The 19,748-nt window shown below is 31.5% G+C and overlaps 2 protein-coding genes across 2 annotated transcripts; both read left to right on the forward strand.

The window, feature by feature from the left end:
* Window positions 1-4,305: 4,305 nt before the first annotated feature.
* LOC18107416 (cinnamoyl-CoA reductase-like SNL6) lies at window positions 4,306-6,358 on the forward strand. The gene is given in 6 exon segments (XM_006373414.3): window positions 4,306-4,373; window positions 4,375-4,586; window positions 4,795-4,967; window positions 5,160-5,345; window positions 5,474-5,627; window positions 5,849-6,358. Coding segments are annotated over 6 exon segments (1,077 nt in total). The 5' UTR covers window positions 4,306-4,320; the 3' UTR covers window positions 6,148-6,358.
* A 5,056-nt stretch (window positions 6,359-11,414) lies between these two features.
* Window positions 11,415-17,333, forward strand: LOC18107415 (uncharacterized). The gene is made up of 9 exons (XM_006373413.3): window positions 11,415-11,696; window positions 12,349-12,469; window positions 12,631-12,731; window positions 14,571-14,696; window positions 14,827-14,947; window positions 15,089-15,173; window positions 15,394-15,507; window positions 15,658-15,697; window positions 16,805-17,333. The coding sequence occupies exons 1-9, from the start codon at window positions 11,520-11,522 to the stop codon at window positions 16,955-16,957; spliced, it is 1,038 nt and encodes a 345-aa protein (XP_006373475.3). The 5' UTR covers window positions 11,415-11,519; the 3' UTR covers window positions 16,958-17,333.
* Window positions 17,334-19,748: the final 2,415 nt, after the last annotated feature.

A 19,748-nucleotide genomic window follows, 5' to 3' on the forward strand; every position in this document is an offset into this window, starting at 1 on the left:
TTTCGATTAATTCTCTTATTATTTTCTCTCATTAGTTTTACACCAGGTTTGGTCCTCATTGTTTTTATTATTATTTGTTTTCTTTTTATTTTTTTAATGGTTAAGAAATTTGTTCAAGATTTGTTTTGGTATTCTATAAGATCATCTCAGTTTCATTACTAAAGTTGTTGGTTTCAAAAATTAGCCCGATTTAATCTTATTTTTTTTTATTTTATCTTTTGATATTACGCTATTAGACCTTAAACTTTTTTCTTCTTTTTTTTTTTTTTTTTTTTTTGGGTTATCTCGGATCCCTATATAGTCAAGTTAATTCAGATTCACTTAGGTTTTCACTGTTTGAATATCTTTTTTTATGCTAGAAAAAAATTGACATGCCTGGAGGCATAAAAAAATCTAGTTTATACCTAAAAGATCTAATTCAATTAAATCCTAACCTAACAAATCCCTAAAACATAACAAATCTCACAAAATTAAGAATGAGATAGGGTGGTCACTTAAAAATTAAAATCATTAAAGGGGTGGTGACGGAAATGGTGACGGTGGGCTAAGGAGAAGAGGGTGTCGTTTTTGTGGTGGAAGGAGGCAAGGGAAACCTGCGTGAAGGAGAGGGAAAATTTCTAGTCTAGTGAGGGGAAATTTTAGAGTGGTCGGCAGTTCTCCTCCTATCCTATTCACACAACCTATGAATTTTAATAATAAAGTTTTTGTTGATTGTTTTACTCTTAGTTGTCCAATTAATAAAAGTATAATATACTGTTTTATTTTTTTAATTTCTATGCACTACTTTGTAATTTTTTTTCCAGTTATACTACCTTGCATTTTATTTAAAAAAAAAACAAATCATCAATTAACCCCAATTCTCCCGAAAATTCGACATTTCTTATCAATTACTAGTAGTCTAGTTCATCTAATTTCTATATAATTTATGCACTCAATTAATGCAATTCATACCTAATTGATATAATTTATGCTTGATTTATCTAAATTCAATTAAACCCTAACGTAACAAAATAAACCCCAATATAATCACCAAATACCTAATTCATTAATTATCATTTGTACACAATTGATGTAATTTATCAGTTCAATAATGCAATTTATACCTGATTGAGATTGATCTAAATTTAACTAAACCTAACATAACAACAAAATGAAACCCAACAAATCATTAAAACACAATAAATTTCACAATATTAAAAATGATAAAAAGTGCTAATTTGAAATTGTTGAAGGTGGAGCTGATGGGAATGGTGACGGTGACGGTGGGTGAAGAAGGAGGGGGCGATGATATTGCGGTGGAAGAAGGCTATGAAGCGACAAAAACTAGCGGTAGAGAAAAAGGGGAAATGGCTGGTCTAGCGAGGGAGAAGGAGAAAGAGAGAAAAAAATTGCAACACAACCAATTAACTCGGCATTTACGAGTAGCATAACTAAGTTGCTCTATCAAGAGTATAACTAATAAAATTTTTGTAGATTGTGCTCCTCCAAATAGAACAATTAATTAAAATTTAATTTTTTTTAATTATTTTCAGTTTACTACTTTACAATTTTTTTCAACTATACTACTTTGTGATTTTTTTTAATATATGCTATTTTTTATAAAAAAAAAACCTTGAACTTCTAAGAGTAGTTTGGTCATGCGATTAAAATTATTATTTTTATATTTTTTATTATTTTGATGTGCTAATCTAAAAATAAATTTTAAAAAAATAATTTTTTTTATTTTAATATATTTTAAATAAAAAATTCTTTAAAAACAAACTTATTACACTACTAAATATTAATTAAAACTAATTAGTTAGCAAATCCAACAGGACAGGTGTAATAAACAGAGAATGTGATAGGTTGGGGCTGGATCTATGTAATAAATTGTTTGGAGGAAGAGTTAACTTCCCTGGTCAACTTCTTACCATGAAAAGCATAGTTTTTTAATAATATCCGCCCCGTACAAGGTCATAAATCGAGTATATTAATTCAAATTAATTTTTTTAAAAATCAAAATTAGTATATTTTTTTAACAAAATAAATGAAAGCTCATTCGAACAACTATAAGTTAATTTTTTTTAATTCGATCTAGAATAAAAATAGGCTGGACCGGATTTAATATATAAATAAGAATTCTTACTAGTTATGTGCTTATATTAGCTAATTTCAATTATAAAACAATAGATTTAATTTAATCGAAGTCATGTTTATGGTTAATTAAAGTTATGGCAGTGTTTGGTCGCTCATTGAACACCAAAGCCATCTTCAACTCTTCATATACAGATTCTAGATGATTTTCTACGAGAAGTAATAATAACTAGCTTTGATACCCGCGCGATGCCGCGACTCATTTTTTTTTGCATAAAACATATTAAAAAAAATAAAAAAATAAAAATCTTGGGTTTTTCTGCAAAATTATACCCAATAATCTTGGGTTTGGCTGCAACGCCTGACCTAAGCGTAATATTTATAATATTAATAATAAAATTAAACTTACATGACTCAAGTTTAAGTGAGTCTGGCTGTAACACCGGACCCACGAATACTGGATGTGGGTCTGGCTATAAGGTCGTGTCATAAAAGTGTGATAATTAAATAGATTAATTAAAAAAAAACAAAAAAAAAATCAACAGGAAGGAAAAAACTAATGAAAAAAAAGAAAAAAAAAACATTGAATTAATTGGGTCAACCTTTTAAACCAGGTTATCCCGTAAAACCTGAGATTTGCGTCATGAAAGTTTAATAACTAAATAGAAAAAAAATGACGGGTTTACCTAGAATTAACCGGGTTAACCCATCAAACCAAGTTAACCCGTCAAGCCCAGGATACGTGTCATGAAAGTATGAAAGTCTGATAATTAAATAGAAAGAAAATTAACTTTAACAAACTAAACTAAATGAAAAAAAATAACTCGTCAAATCAGGTTAACCCATCAAACCCGAGATTCGTATCATGAAAATTTGATAACTAAATAAAAAAAAATTAACATTAACAAACTAAATCAAACAAAAAAAATTCATTAAAAAAAAATAAAAAGAAAAAACAAAAGAAAAAAACAGTTATATAATATAATACAATATAATAATAATAATTATTATAATTATAATGAAAAAACGTGGGGAAAATTTAAAAAAATGAAAAAAAAAAGTGGGAAAAGCTAAAGCTAAAGCTAAATTCTCAACCAACTCAATATTAAAAAAATAAATTTAACAAAGATAATTTTAAAGAAAAAACATGTGGGGGAAACACTGTAGCAAAACAAAAACCATGTAAGGGAAACACTGTAGTAATCCATAGTATTTTTTTTTTAAAGCTACAAAGCTAATGTCTCAACCAGCTCAGTATATAAAAAAAACCGACAAAGGCTATCTAAAAAAAAAAAAAGTCAATTTTGGGTAAAAGAAATGAAAAAAAATGTACAAAAAAGAAAACAAAAGCGAAAAAAAAAACCACGTGGGGAAAGCTATAGTGTTTTAAAGAAAAAGACAAAAAAACTAAATTTTCAACCAGCTCAATAGTAAAAAAATAAAATAAAAAAAAATAATTCTGAAAAAAACAAAACAAAAAAAAAGAAAATATGTAAAAAATGACAATTTTGGAAAAAAAAAAACATATGGGGAAAGCTAAAGCTATCAGCCAGCTCAATATTGAAAAAATAAATTCGATAAAGATAATTTTTTAAAAAAATATATGGGAAACACTGCAGCAAAACAAAGACTATGTAGGGGAAACACTGTAGCAATCCATATTGTTTTTTTTTTAAAAAAAAAACTACAAAGCTAAATTCTCAACCAACTTAATATAAAAAAATAAAATCTACAAAGACCATTTTGAAAAAAAATAAATAAAGAAATCATTAAAAAAAAAAAGAAAACAATGTATGAGAATATTATATCAATCCACAATGTTTTAAAGAAAAAAACTACATAGTTAAATTTTCAGCCAGCTCAATATTTAAAAAAATTAGCAAAGATAATTTTGAAACAAAAATTTTTTTAAAAAAAAAAAACAAAAAAAAGAAGAAGAAATCAATTTTGAATAAAAAAAAAAAGCAAAAAAAAACATGTAAAAAAAAAAACCTACTGCTACCGTGAATATCTCACGCCTTTTAGAGTATTCAATAATAATAATAATAATAATAATAATAATTCATGAATGACCTTGGATCTTGACTTGACAGCATCCGGGCTTCTGACATAACGGAAATTTCGGTCTTCATTTCGAGCCAAAGACTATACTTACCACCCTCGTGGTGTCTTGTGTTCCATACAGCTAATGTTCCCATCTACCGCTTCGAGCATTTTTATAGCCAGCTGCCAGTCCTCTTCCTTTAAATGCCATGCACATTAGAGAGATCTAGACAGAAACAGAGGGAGAATGATGGAAGACGAAGTGCTGCTTTTATCAAGACCTTCACCTGTGCCGGCTTTCTGCTGGGACAAGGGGAAGCCCTATGTTGGGGGGAAATTCAGTTCTTGCTTGAATGCAAGAGAGAATAAACTGGTCTGTGTAACTGATGGGAACTCGTTCTTGGGTTCTCATATAGTCAAGGAGCTCCTTTCTCGTGGCTACCTTGTTCGAGTCACTATCCAAAACCAAGGTGAGTAAGTATATATATATACAGTTTCTGGGGGGAAAATAACTGCACTTGTAGGGAAATGGATTGTAGAAGAGTTCGTTTTCTTGGGTTCTTCCTTTATATGTCAGAGCTGAGAAGGATTTGGTTGGATCAGCAGCCTAGCTTGTAGTTTTCCACCAGATAGTACTAACTCTGTGTTTGTTGACCATGGTTGGTTTTCTGTTAGCAGTGGATTTTGAGGACTTGAAAGGGCAGATGAAAGAAGACGACATGAATAAACTAGAGAGTGTTGTAGTGGCAAAGATGAAAGATTTGGAAAGTCTTTGTGATGCATTTAGAGGTTGTCATGCAGTTTTTCACACCTCTTCCTTTGTTGATCCACACGGGATCTCAGGTTATTCAGTAAGTTACTGCAGTATCATAGTGCAGGAACAAGTTTTAATGTTAATCATGCAGGGAATTTGAAGTTTTTAGGTGTGATTTGTGAACTTTGCAGGCACAAAAAAAAATGTTAAAAATCCAAATGCTTTTCAAACATAGTATAATTAGAAAAATCCCAGATCACTCAAATGCTGTTCGCGTTATAATTTGCAGGAACAAATGGCATTCCTTGAAACTGAAGGCGCAAGGAATGTTATTGAGGCATGTAGTAGGGCAGCATACATAAGGAGATGTATCTTCACTTCTTCTCTTCTTGCTTCCATCTGGACTTCTTCCAATTTGGACAGGGTTGTTGATGAGAGTTGTTGGAGCAGTGAAGAATTTTGCAGAGAAAATAAGGTACTCAAACCTGTTGCATAAATCGTTTCTGTAGGAATTTTCTTGGTAGGACCATTTAAACCATTATTTTGGTACTTGATTAAAAAGTGAAGTATTCATTCTCCATGGATTTTCAATATGTAAAACAGCTTTGGCTTGCTTTGGGTAAGGTGAGAGCAGAAGAGATTGCTTGGAGGAAGTCAAAAGAATTGAAAGTGAGACTCGTAACTGTTTGTCCTGGCCTTCTCATAGCTACATCGTTCCCCCATGCTCACAAAGAAACCTCTATACCATATCTTAAAGGTAATAACAACATTTAATCCATTTTTGTTCCACTTGGTTTGAGTTCGAATCCAAGATTCTGAGAAGAAGTTCCAGTTTTTCAAGTTTGTCTCTGAATCACACTTATACTTGTATTTAGAACATAACAACTAGGCAATAATGGAACATCTAGAGAATCCAAAAGAAATGATTGGATTTTGTTCACTACAACTGAAACTTAACATATAAGATCTCATGGATAGGTGGTCCAATCATGCTACGACAGGGCCTCCTAGGAATATCAGATGTGAGGAAGGTGGCGGAAGCACATGTCCATGTTTATGAAGCTATGGATAATGGAGCTTGTGGACGATATATATGCTATGAAAGAGTAGTACAGAGATTGGATGAAGCCATTCAACTTGAAAATGAATTGAATATTCAAGGTCTGGTGTCAGGAGGAAGAAGTGGAATCTTATCAGAAGAAATACACAGCAATCTAAGTAATTCAAAGCTTGCCAGATTGTTATATCAGGCATCTCAAATGTCTTGCAATCAATGAAACAGAAGTTCAGCATTCCCTATATACACATCTCTTATTGGGATGGGGGATTGTTGATCAAAGTTAATTAGCTTTCAAGTCGTGCAGGAGACTGCAACCATTCTTGTATTTCTCATCAACGTATGGTGGAAGCTGACCACCAAAGCAATTGAAAAGTGAGCAAGAAATTGAATTAGAATAAAAGCTAATGGCTGCTGTTAGTTTTTACCAACCATTAAGTCTCAAGAATGGTCTGGTCTCCAATGGGTTCTCACGGAAAAACTCTTTGCTTCGGAAAGAAACAGGGGGGGGGGGGGGGGGTCGCTTAAATAATCACTTACAAGAATGACGAACCACCCTATTAAAGAACCATCTCAACCCAAAAGCTTAAGCTTTTAGGTGAGGTCCCAGAATATAATTTATATTATTCTCTAACACACCCCCTCAAGTGAAAGCCCTTTGGGCTTGAAACTTGCACAGACCCACATTACCTTGTGTTTAATTTTTTATCAAATAAATGAGGATGGTGAGATTCGAACCCGTGACCGCTTGGTCATCAAGGCTCTGATACCATATCAAAGAACCTTCTCAACCCAAAAGCTTAAGCTTTTAGGTGAGGTCCCAGAATATAATTTATATTATTCTCTAACACACCCTATCTTAAACTACAGGGAAAGTAACAAGTAAAGATCATTTCATGCTGATGGCATAACAGCCGAGGAAGTTGATCTGAGCCAAGTCCATTTTGATCCGTTACCACCCTGCTTGATTTACAGCTCTTAAGAACACTTTTCACACCCCAGAAATGAAGTTTTTATCATGGCAGCGACATTGACAGACAGGAAACAATTCGGCTTTAGGAAAACCAAAACTAACAAATATAGTCAGCTGTCAGATTCTCAGAGCAGCAACAGAACAAAGATATTTATGTCCCATATAGAACTTTCTGCAATCTCTTATCATGATAAAGAATAGTTTTTTTTTTTTTTTTTTTGGAACATTAGCATCAGAGATTCATATACCCTTGCCCCTAAATGGGGTAATCGTGGAAAAATTTCACCTGACTCCCTTTAGAGGCTCCAAACATCTCCAGGATATATAATATAATCACAGAGATTTCCCTCTCAAATGGAATAATACTTCACTCGGTGGAATCGTATCCCATTAACATAAAAACCTCTATCTTGTGTTGATTAAATTGTTATCTTGTGAAGGCATTAATCAATTATGCTTCTTTATTTGAGTATAAGATTTTAAAAAGTATGTTGATATTTTTAAAAAAATTATTCTTTTTCAATGGGAAATAAATACTAAAATATAATTATTAATTTATAGTATTCATTAACACCATCGTTATTATTATCATTATATCACCGTTGCTAGCACAACAATTATTATTGCATCACTACTATGGTTACAACCATATAAAAAAAAAAAACAATATAACCATTATCACCTTACTACTATAATCTAGTCACGATCTTGTTATAATACAACTAACACTTCATCATCATTCCACCATAACCCTTTATAACTAGAATTATCTTCATAATTACTATCATAATCACTGTCTAGTCCCATCGGCTTTCACCACAACCACTATCTTATTACTAATATAACCATCATTTTATCACCATCCACGATAACCTTCTAAAAGCTTCATCACCACAACAACAACCACACGATGTCACCCCACCGTCATTATCTTTATCACTAACATCACTATCTTCTTATAAAAACAATTATCATTTCATAAGTGTAGTTATCATCACTACTACCACAATAACCACTATCTTATTACAATTACAACTATCATAACCAATATTATTACTATCACAAACACTACCAGCATAGCTAATGTTATTATTAGAAAAAGTTTATGGTGCTCATGCTGTAACTAGTGATATTATATTAGTTACTCAATGTGATTCACTTTGAAGAAAAAGAAAAACACAAGTGAGTGAGAGAGAATCAAACCCATGACCTACAAAAAATAATAAGAATATCTCCATCTATGATTTCTCTCTCCTACTTATATCTATTTATTTCTTTAAAGTTGAAACCATTAAGTAACTAATAGGATGCCACTAGTTATAACTTGAGCACCATAAATTTTTTTGTTATTATTGTAACTAACATCAACACAACCACTATCATTTTCTTTATTACAAATATTCAACTTTTCTTATCTTATTATCATCATTCAAAAATCATGAAATGTAAAATAACTTATTTTTCAAAAAAATATTTTCATTGATACATCGAAAGAATGAAAAATAACTTATTTTTCAAAAAAATATTTTTTCATAAAACAAACATAGCCTAAGACTTTTGTTGTCTTACATGTAAATTACTAATGTATAATATCATTTAGTTAAATAAATAATATAACATTCACCGTATATTATTTCATTAAGAGTAGTTGTGAAAGAGTAAGAAAAAGTATTACTATATTACCACTTCTATACTAAAACACTTGGAAATGAATATGGAGTTTTACTATTCACATAAACAGTGAAACTCCTCCTTTTCTTTTTTAGTTGCTTTTTTTTTCATTCCACTTTTTTTATATCAATTTTGTCATTTTTTTCTCAAATTCATCCCCAGATTTTTCTTAATAATTGTTTGAGTTGTCTTTGAATAAGTTTAGTTGGCTGGATCACGTTGAGAAAACTCTCATGTGGTTTAATTTTAAATCCGATCTAAGCAAGGAATTGAGTTGAGAGATTTTTTTTTAATTTCATCATTTTTTTCTTTCAATTTCATCATCATTTTTTTTTTATTGTTTGGCCAGGTTGCCTTTGAACTAACCAAGTCGATTGAGTCGCGTCAGAGCAACTCACACAAGGTTTAATTTTAAACTCGAGTTAGGTAAAAATTTTAGTCGAGAGATTTTTTATGTCAATTTCATCATCAAACTTCTTTTATAGGTTAACCATGATGCCATTGGATGGGCTAAGTCAACTTGCCCATAGTATTTAATTTTAAAACTGGGCTAGAAAAGGAGTTAAATCAAGAGGTTTTAAGGTTGACCTGCTAGATCATGTTTAACAAAAATGCAAATTACTTCTCTACATCTTGGATATTTTTTATTATGTTAAAAAAATTTAATTCGATCTGTAGCGTAGCGTGGACCTGTATACTAATATAACTATAAAAGATTTAGAGTGCATGCACTGTTCATATGAACAATGAATTAGGTTTTTTTTTTTTTTTTTTTGCATTTTCCCCCGTTTGTTTTCCTTTCATTTATGTCATTTTTTTAATTTTATTATTTGATATTTGCTTGATTCTGAATTTATCTTTATAAATTATTTTGATTTGCTTTTACAAGGTTATCGTAATTTCAAATAAACATACAAACATTTGATTTGTGCTTAGTTTATGCTCGGTTTTCTGAGCGTATATTTTTTTATCTTATAATTAAATAAAAAAATAATTTAAAAAATAATTATTAAATCCAGTAGAGTCTATCACCTAGATCATGGATTTGATGGGTTTAATCGCGAAGCCTAGGTCAATTCAATATGTCGTCGTCTCAATATAAAAAAAAAGGTCATCTTGATTTTTTTTAAAAAATAAAATTATACTTTTTACTAGTCGTTAAGGTTGCATTTGGACCCTCCAAGTCGATTGAATAACATCTAGACAACTCTTATATGGTTTAGTGTTAACCCTTAGCTAGATAAGGAGTCAGGTCTGAATGATTTAAGATTTAATTGTTGAACCGCGTTTTAATAATAATATCAAATAACTCTTTATGGCTAGAACATTTTTTTTGCATTAATTCTTTTTTTAATTGAAATCTCAATTTAGTAAAACCCTTTAACCTAGTCTAATACTATAAGATTATAAACCTGGGAGCAACGATGTTTAACAAAAAATCCAAAATTGATAATAAGACATTAAAGATTCTTATTTTACTATCTCCAAGGACTAAAAAAAATAAATTTGATTCATTTTTTAACCTTATTTAAAGTTTACTAACATAATGATGAAATATGATATTATCCTATGAGCTTAAAGGCCACATTGAAGCTTGTGATAAGACTCTCCAACGATTAAATTAGTGTCGGTTAAGAGAGAGAGATCCATTATAGTTTTTTTTAGAAAGAAAATGGCTTTTTAGAATAGATATGCCATTATATGAAAAATAGAGATAAGAAAAAACTCTCTCCTTGAAGGTTATCGTTTTCCTATCTTTATATCCATTCTGAGGTCCCTTTCTCCGTTTAAAAAGGAAAAGTCAGCGTACTAGCAAAATATATTCATTTTGTCAAGATAAAATCTCTTATGTATCAGGATAAGAAATTCTTGTCTTGTCAAGTAGAATATCTTTGATTCATTAGGATAAAAATATCTCTAATTTGTCTGAATAAAATATTTCTAACCCATGATCCCATTAGGGAACTTGAGATTTCTTTGAAGTTAAAGAGAGCATAGGCCTAGCATTGGTGAGTCAGGTAGATTGTAGACTCATAGACAATGAGAGATGATGAGTTTAGCAGCTCATTAAACTCATGCTTGTTTAGGTTGAAGGCTTGGCTGAGTCAGGAGATGGTGGGTCTAACGATATATGTTTAGGTTCAGTATTTAACTGAACTTATAGTTATTGAATCATAACCTTTTCTTTTACTATATTTCTAAAAGTCAGTCCCACACAAACAAAAGATAAAAATTCAGAACTATCATATAAAAATCAATCCTAACTTATGCAAATATCAACTTCTTTTTATTCTTAAAAAAAAAAACAGCTTACTTTTCTATTCTGAAGTGAATATATAAACTTAAAATTCTCTTAAATACTGTCTTTCATTATATATTTATTTTTTAATAAAAAACATAATGACCCAAAATTCAAACTTATTATCATAATTTTCTAACTTATTATAAATTCATTTTATTTCGACTAAATAAGTAAGTAATTGAGCTAATTATATTTAACATATAGGTGTGGAATTACAAGATTAACACAAATTTTTGTAATAGATTTAGATTGATATATTTTTTCATATGACGGTCATTAATTTAAATATAGAATGTTGATACAACCCTAATATTATCAAATTTGCCAATATGTGCCCATTCTCATATTCCTAAAACTCAACCTAACGGTCAAAATTTGGTGAAACCTAATTAATTTTTTAAAATAAAATAATTTTTTAAAAATAAAATTAACCCTCTCATCCAGTAACTTAAATTTTAAACTGTGTCGTGAACGGGTTTAGGTCAATGTAAAATGTCACTCATTTGTAAAATAAAAATAAAATAAAAATCCATTGACTATACTATATTGTGTCCAATTGTATCATTTGTGTCGAGTGTAGAAAGTTTTCAACCTCGCAAGTTTATTCATCCTCCGGAGAGAGATCAGATACTGCTAGCAAAAACAAATGGGAGAAGAAAGGGAGGATCCACAGAAGCTTAAGAGGATAGCAGCGGCTGCTTTTGATTACGAGAACGACCCTAGATGGGCTGAGTACTGGTCCAACATCCTCATCCCTCCTCACCTGGCTTCTCGCTCTGATGTCATCGATCACTTCAAGCGCAAATTCTACCAACGCTACATCGTCCGTACACCATATCTTTCTTTCTCACTTTGATTTGCTTTTGGTTCTTGACTCTTGGGTTTTTCCGGATTAATTTTAAATGGGTCTCGGTTTTTTAGGATTTAGAATCTTACTTACAATTTGATTACTTTTGCATGTATGTAGTATTTTGATTGAATCCCAGATTTTCTTTTTATTTTTCTAATATAAGGTTTGGTACTGTTATTGACAGTTCTAGTTTCTTGATTCTTGATTTGTCTAGAAGCCAGAACAAATAATTGAAGTTTGAATCTTGGTTGAAATTATCAGTGGGTTTTCGGCAATGTTTGGAATTTTGGTTTTGAATTCTTTAGTATTGTATAATATGTGGGTTTAATTGAATAATGCACTTGTTTCTGCAATTGGGATTTTGTGATACGATGGATAGAGTATTGCTTAGTCATTTGATGACATTTGCAATGTTTCTTTTAACATTTTATATCGTGTCCGTATGACTAACTACTCGCATATACATGCCAAATGATGATTTTTTTTGCCTTTTCATTTTGCTGTTTTCATTTGTGCTTGCATTGTCACTTAGTGTGATTGTTGGTTTTCTTGGGGAAGTAATTCTTAAGAGGTGCTGCATATTTATATGCTGTGCTCATAATCTTTGTACACATTTAATTGGCAGGACCCTGATCTAGTGGTGGAGGCAATGTCTACAAATGGTTCATCTCAGTCGACAAAGTCATCTGGTTCATCCTCTTCATCATCAGCCCCTTCAAATGACCAGCCTCGACCACGCAATACAGGTCTGACGCTCTGCTCCAGTTATTTAATTGATTAAAATATAGTCACATGGATCCCATTGTCTGCATATGTAATAAAAGTTGAGTTCAATTTCTTGTTATTGTTCTGTCATTTTGCTTCTTCCATATGATTGAGTAGTTGTACCAAACTATTTCTCCTGCAGGGTCAACTACTAGAACCTCTGGGCCATCAGCTACTGCAGGTCAAAATCCAAGCCCTGTTCGCTGGGATCGACAAACCATACAATTTTCTATCAATGCTTGGGTAGGGTATTCTTTTCCTTCATATGTTTGCATGTGTAATCTTTTCTGGAAATACTTTGGCAAGTGTGCTACATATTTCTAGATGTTTATAGACTGTCAATTTTTTACCTTTTTACGAGTTGCTGACTTTTTCCACAAGGAATGAGAAAAAACTTATAAAACTTCATCTATATTCTGTACTTTTTCTCTACATGTAAACTAAATGATCAGAAAAGTTTAGAAAATCTGCTTTATTGACCCGAGACTATCTAGCATATTAATTATATAGAAGTCAATGGAGGTGAGAGATGATTGTTCTCCTTGAAATGCTATCTTTATCCCCTTCAGCAAGTTCAATTTTTTTTACTGTAGATGTAGCCAAAAATATGACTTCTTCTGTATTGATCATACACTGGGTAATCATTTCCACTACCCAAGTAAAGCTCACGGCTCCATTCATGACTTTACAAAATTCTCTAGCCTGTTAGCAATGGTAAACTAGATGGTCAACATATTCAGCTGATTGTTTGTGCATAAGCTGTTCTTCTTTTACCTGTTTAGACTTTACCAATATCCAAATCATTCTCTTTGAATTCCCAAGTTCTCATAGAACTTAGATGAAACCTCAATTTTGATTTCCACGTGTCTGTTCTTATTTAGGTTGGTAGTTGAACTCCTTGAATTACTAGTAAAGTTTTGATCAGATGGGACATCAATTTTGGATAGACACTCGTTATAATGGAGCAGCTCTCATCAGATGTAATTTCAAATTTCATGTTTGTCAGATTGGTCAAAAGCTGGTTCTGACTATAAGAGCTCCTCATTGTACATGATTAGCTACTTCCTTCTCCACCCACCGTCCTTCTGCCTCTTCCCACCTCCTAGGCCTTGCCTCTTCCCACCTCCTAGGCCTTTTGAACATAGCATTTCAGGGTTGATAAAATAAAAAATTAGATTGAGTTGGTTTCCTGGTAGAATTAAGAAAAGTATAGAAATTTCGGAGTTTTCCATCCGCATTTCTCAGGCATTGCAGTCATGGTCCTGACAGCTTTGCTCTTAGGTTAGGGCCATGAATTTTCTTAAACTTTGTGTAACTATTCCTGTTTTTGGATTAAAGCATTATATGGATGCATCTTATAAGTGTCATTTAATCTTAACTCTGAAGCCTGTATGAAGTTTGGTCAAAATCCCAAAAATATGAACGCATTCAATTTATGAGTCTCTGATAAACATTCATCCTGTACCTACAAACCTGGAAACTCAACAATTCTCTTGGCTTGTAAAATTAAATAGACCTAATTTAGATGAATCAAATCTTTTTTAGTCTAGTTGGATATAATCAGAAAACACTCTTGACTTCTGAAGGGCTCCATGTGGCTGTCCTGATTAAATTTCAAGAGAACATTTTAGGATGTTTTGATTTTAATTTCGCGTATTTCAGAGCCTGTTTCAGGTGTGGTAAGATTTGTTAGGTTTTCTCTTCTGCTTTTTTTTTTTTAAAAAAAAAAGAAATATCCCATGCAGAAAATAAGAATGAGATAAGAGAACTGAAGGGGGTTCTGGTTCTGGTTCTGGTTCTTGTATCCCATCCAGAGAAGGGTTGGGGTTAATAGGTTATTCTTCTTTAAACCTATAGCTATTTATTTATTTATTTATTTTCTTTTTCTTGAGAATAGGTTTTAAGTTTCCAATATAAACTACCACTTGGTGTTAGAGAACTAAAAATTCTCACCTAAAAGTTTTGACCATAGGAAATCAACATCTTGAATAGCCCTCCTTGTAATTTGGGCTATCTCTTACCCCTATTGTACTTTCAACTCAATACATGTTTCTCTTAATATGCTTCCATCCTTGCCTGCAGGTTTTCATTGTGGCTGTGCTTGCAATTATTCCCCTCGTACCTAAAAATCTTTCAAGTAGGGCATCTCGGCTGTCATTTATGGGCACTGCATGCTCATCTCTGTATTCCTTATACGCACTACATGGGGTAACCAAAAATACATATGCTTCAGTTTCTTTTTTCCCCTTCCTATCCTATAACTCATATTTTTCAGTCTTATCTTCCTGTTATTACAGTTGCTGTTATTCATCATTAACTAGGGTTTTGTCTTTTGTAGAGACCCAGAGCATGGAACTTGCAGGGTATTCAAGCTTACTTGCAGTCAATAATTGCGACCAAAGATTTTATCTACGTCATCTACTGCCTTACATTTGTCACTTCACATCTTTGCCTCAGATGTGAGCATTAATTGGCTTCTAATTTTTTTATTCTGATTTTCTATTTTCTCAGTAGTAATTTTCTGATTCTGAATTCCATTAATTGGCCAGTTATTTTGGTTTCAGTGTTATGTGGAATATTGATGTTGACCTTTTTTGCAGTTGCTTTAATTCCAATTTTGTGCCGATCACTGGAGCATGTTGCCAAATTCTTGAGGTCTAATTTCAGTCGTTCCACCTTGTACAGGTAGAGAAGTAACATATTTTCACTTAAATTAATGCAATATTTAGTTTCAGTAGTTTGACTCGCACAAGTTTTTATAGTTTGTCCTTGGTATTCGACTGGAGTTGATTTAGTGTTACTGTTGTTTCATTTTTAGATTGTTTTCTTAACTAATGAAGTTGTAGCATCCATCTTGTAATTCTTCTTTTTTCTATTCTTAAAAAGCTTGTATTTGGTTATGTAGGAAGTACCTTGAAGACCCTTGTGTATGGGTGGAGTCCAACACAACTACCCTCAACATTCTGTCCTCTCATTCCGAAATTGCACTTGGCTTCCTCTTAATTATTTCCCTGTTGTCGTAAGTTGTTAAAGTTAAACCTATTCCTTTCTTTTTTATCTGACCTTCTATCCTTTTGGAATTATAAGTTGTTAAAGGTAAACCTATTCCTTTCTTTTTTATCTGACCCTCTATCTTTTTGGAATTATAATCATGGTTTGATGTATGCAGGTGGCAACGCAACATAATACAAACATTCATGTATTGGCAGGTAAATTACTTTCTGATCTTAGAGAATAATATAAATTACATTTTGGGGTTTTTTTATAATAACTTAAGGTTTTGGGTTGAGATGATTCTTTAACAATGTATCAGAGTCTCGTTCACGAGTTTGAATCTCACCACTCCTATTCTATTTGATAAAATTAAGCACAAGACAGTAGTGGATCTATATAAGTTTCAACTCCAAAAAGCTTTTACTTGAGGGGGTGTGTTAGAGAATAATACAAATCATATCTTGCGACCTTACCTGATAGCTTAAATTTTTGGGTTGAGATGGTTTTTTGACAGTGCTGAATGAATTTTATTGTTGAATGTACACAAACTCCCCTTTTCCCTTTCCGTTCCTTTTTCTTCTTGTTTTTTTTTGGTGGGGGTGGGTGGGGGGGTCTAAATAGGACATGCTTATTGTCCCGACATTCTTGTTGGGGAAGCAAGGAAACAATCAGAGCTCATCCATTTAAACTGAATCAAAGTTTTGATGGAAAAATTGATCTTTTGAAAAGTGAGTGTACTAATATAAGTACCTTGTAGTAGTGCAGTTTAAGAAATGAAGGCTAGAAGACAGAGAATATTAACGCATATACTTAGGCAAATGTGTTCCTCCTATATAATTCATGGAAATTTCATGGGATTCTGAAGGTGTGGACATATGAAATTGAATTACCACTAAAGAACTTGGAGCCAGCTTGAAAATTGTTGATCCTGCAAAAGCCAAAATGATTGAAGCAAACTATGAGAAATTGATGGTACAATTATGTCGTTGTGTACTGATCAAATGAAGAAAATGACACCAAAAACATGTGAGAGTTTGTTTTCAGGAAGGGCTACTACTATTAGGTTCTGCTCCTAAACATGTCCTTGGTGGTTGTTAGAATGTGGTGACATTCCAACTGTTCTTTGATTTTCACGGGACACTTAAATTTTCTTTGTTGTGTTTAGTTGATGACATATGCTTGCTTACAGCTAAGATAGTAAACTGACGTTTTCCTTTGGGTACATTATTTCACTACGGAGAACCTCATCCTGGGTTCTAAAATATTTTAGAAACATGACCTAACTAAGCCTTTCTTTCTTGTTTTTGAAATTTTTCTGACAGCTATTGAAGCTCATGTATAATGCCCCTGTGACTGCTGGTTACCATCAGAGCGTGTGGGCAAAGATTGGAAGGATCGTCAATCCGCTTATCCACCGTTACTGCCCATTCTTGAACACTCCACTCTCTGCTGTTCAAAGATGGTGGTTTAGGTAAGTGTCCATAGATAGCAATGGAGAGAAAGGAAGAAAGACTCTTGTGAGATGTTAGTTGTTATCGGGAAGAAAAAGACCAAAGCTAGATGTGTGGCCAACGAGCCAGCTTGGTCCTGGATGGATAAACCTTGACTGTCGATCACAAGTGGTCCTCTTCCCATTCCCTCTCCTGTCTGGATTCAGGATCAGAAGTTTTCATTTTAATGCATTAAATTTTACACTATTTTTAAAGAGTATCGAGGGAAAGGATAATGTTTTTGAATTTCACTGGCCTTAAATTATAGTTTGCTGTAATGATGTAGACCATGAACTCCAAATAGCTGCTTGCTCTGCATTGTCTTTATGCGTCATTAATGTATTCGAACGATCACATAGCAGTAACATTCTTGAGAGAAGCGAACACAGGCTGTTGCGGGCTCAATAACTTCCAAGAAAAATTAAAACAAAAACAGTATTAACATCTCTCTCATGATTAAGATCCTGTTTGTTTGTTTGAGGTTGCTGCCTAATATATTTTTCATTAAAATTTAAATTTTTGTACTTTGAATTAGGTTTTTTAGTGTTTTTAAATTGTTTTGATATGTTGATATGAAAAATAAATTTTAAAAAATTAAAAAAATTATAAATGAAAAACATTTTAAAAATTAATAATTACTGCAGTTTTTAATGATTTCTAAAATCTGATCAACATTTATTTAAATCTATGATGATTAATTTTTCATGATGATATTTTGTTGAATAGATTTATTCTAATATTGGGGTGATTATTCAAGCTTTGATTTAATTTTATACAACACCGGGAAAATCTCATAATATTATAGAGTATTTTTATTTAAATATTAGGGTTATTATCCAAGCTTTGATTTCTTGGGATCTAATATAAATCAATATATAAGGTCAGTTTGGTTTAAACTTGATCTGGGTAATATGTAATTGGATGAATTGATATGAATATATGGATCTCTCTTTTATGGAATTTTAGAAAAAAAATAGTAAAAACACATATATACATATATCTTTGATCCATAATGATGCTAGTAATATGCTGGTATTTTTCTCTTTTTTTTCTCTTTTATTTTTTATGTGTATGAAGTTGACTTTGTTTTGATTTTTATATAGCTGTGTGATATGTCCTCTTCGTATGTTTAATTTATTCATGATTTGCGTTGTCTTATAATTAATTAAATCGAATCCATGTGCATCAAAGTCGAGTATAGATCTAGGGTTTGAGACCTCCATGAATGAATGATAAATCCATAGCTCTTTGGACCAGTGTAGGTTTTTCTTACTTTTCATTAGGGTATGAAAAAAAACCGAAAAACCAAGAAAACCGGAAAAAAATAATCGAAAAAACAGAACCGTAAAAAAAAACAGATTAAAATTTTGAAAAAGCTAACCGGTTCGGTTTCGGGTTTATAAGCCTGAAACTGAAAAAACCGAACCGAACCCAAACCGAAAAAAACCCAGAAAAAAACCGAGTCAAACCAAAAAAACCGAGCCTAACCGGTTTGAATTTGTTTTTGTCAAAAAACCGAACTGAACCAAAACCGGTCGATTTGAACCGGTTTCGAGTTTTTTTTTTTAATTTTTTTGATTTGGTTATTTTTTTTTGATAAAAATTAAACCCAAATAAAAATAATTACTCCTACTTCACCTATATGATAGAGAATTGAGTGGCGAATCTACCTCAAATTTATGCTTGGTTCCCTTTCCAACGTTATATTTTGGAGGTCTATCAATTATTTTCATGGTTTTTTTCTCAGCTTCCATCGAGCATTTTTAGGGATCATTTTTTAGTATAAGCTTTTATTTTTAGAAATTAAATCTACCTTACTTGTGGTAGGAGGTTGTACATGGCTCTCTTGTACAATAATACCATCTTGTTTTTTAAAGGATATTTAAGAGTGTGGTAATAATTATTTTTTAAAATATATATCAAAATAATATGTTTTATTTTTTAAAATTTATTTTTAATATCAATATATCTAAATAATTCAAAAAAACAAAAAAAAAATTATATTTTAACCACACCTTATATTGAAACCACAATCTCAAACATGAGATTAGTCTCTTCCTTGAAAGAAAATACTAGGAATGAGTGCCTTCAAGAAAATACAAGGAATGTTCCTTTGAAGCTACTTCTAGGTAGGTGGTAGTTCGTCAATGGAGCCATAAATCTTAACTCTCCAACAATCATCATGAAGTTTCTAGCTTGGTCAATGGATTTGTCGTCCACGACATATTTCTTTGCACCGGCCTCTTCATATCTAATAATGACAAATTTGTAATAATTATTGATGAGTATAATAGTAAAAAAAAAATTAAAAAAAATACAAGATTTAACATGATAAAATAATGTGCTTGATTTAGTAGAAATACTGAGTTTTTATTTTTTATTATATTAAAATAGAGTTATATGATATATATTTATGATAGAATTTTAAATCATACAAGAAATTTAAATACCTAAAAAATATCATTTGTCAAAGAAATATTAGTAATTTTTTTAATATTTCTCTATCGTATCGCGAGAATATTGTCTTTACACTCTTAACTTATTAATTGTATATGACAACAAAACAAGAAATAAATTTAAGAATGGTAAATATATTACCACAAACTACAATAATATTATATTTAATAAACAAGGCTTTCCATATTATATTTTTGTGGATGAACAAATGCTATCATAAAATCATAAAAATTATATGTTAGACGGTTGTGGAGATATTAATTACTAATAATTGTACTCATTTTATTCATATTTTTCAACGAGCATCATATTCTTTCAT

Source organism: Populus trichocarpa, chromosome 17 (assembly GCF_000002775.5).
Source record: "Populus trichocarpa isolate Nisqually-1 chromosome 17, P.trichocarpa_v4.1, whole genome shotgun sequence".
NCBI classification, from domain to species: Eukaryota; Viridiplantae; Streptophyta; class Magnoliopsida; order Malpighiales; family Salicaceae; genus Populus; species Populus trichocarpa.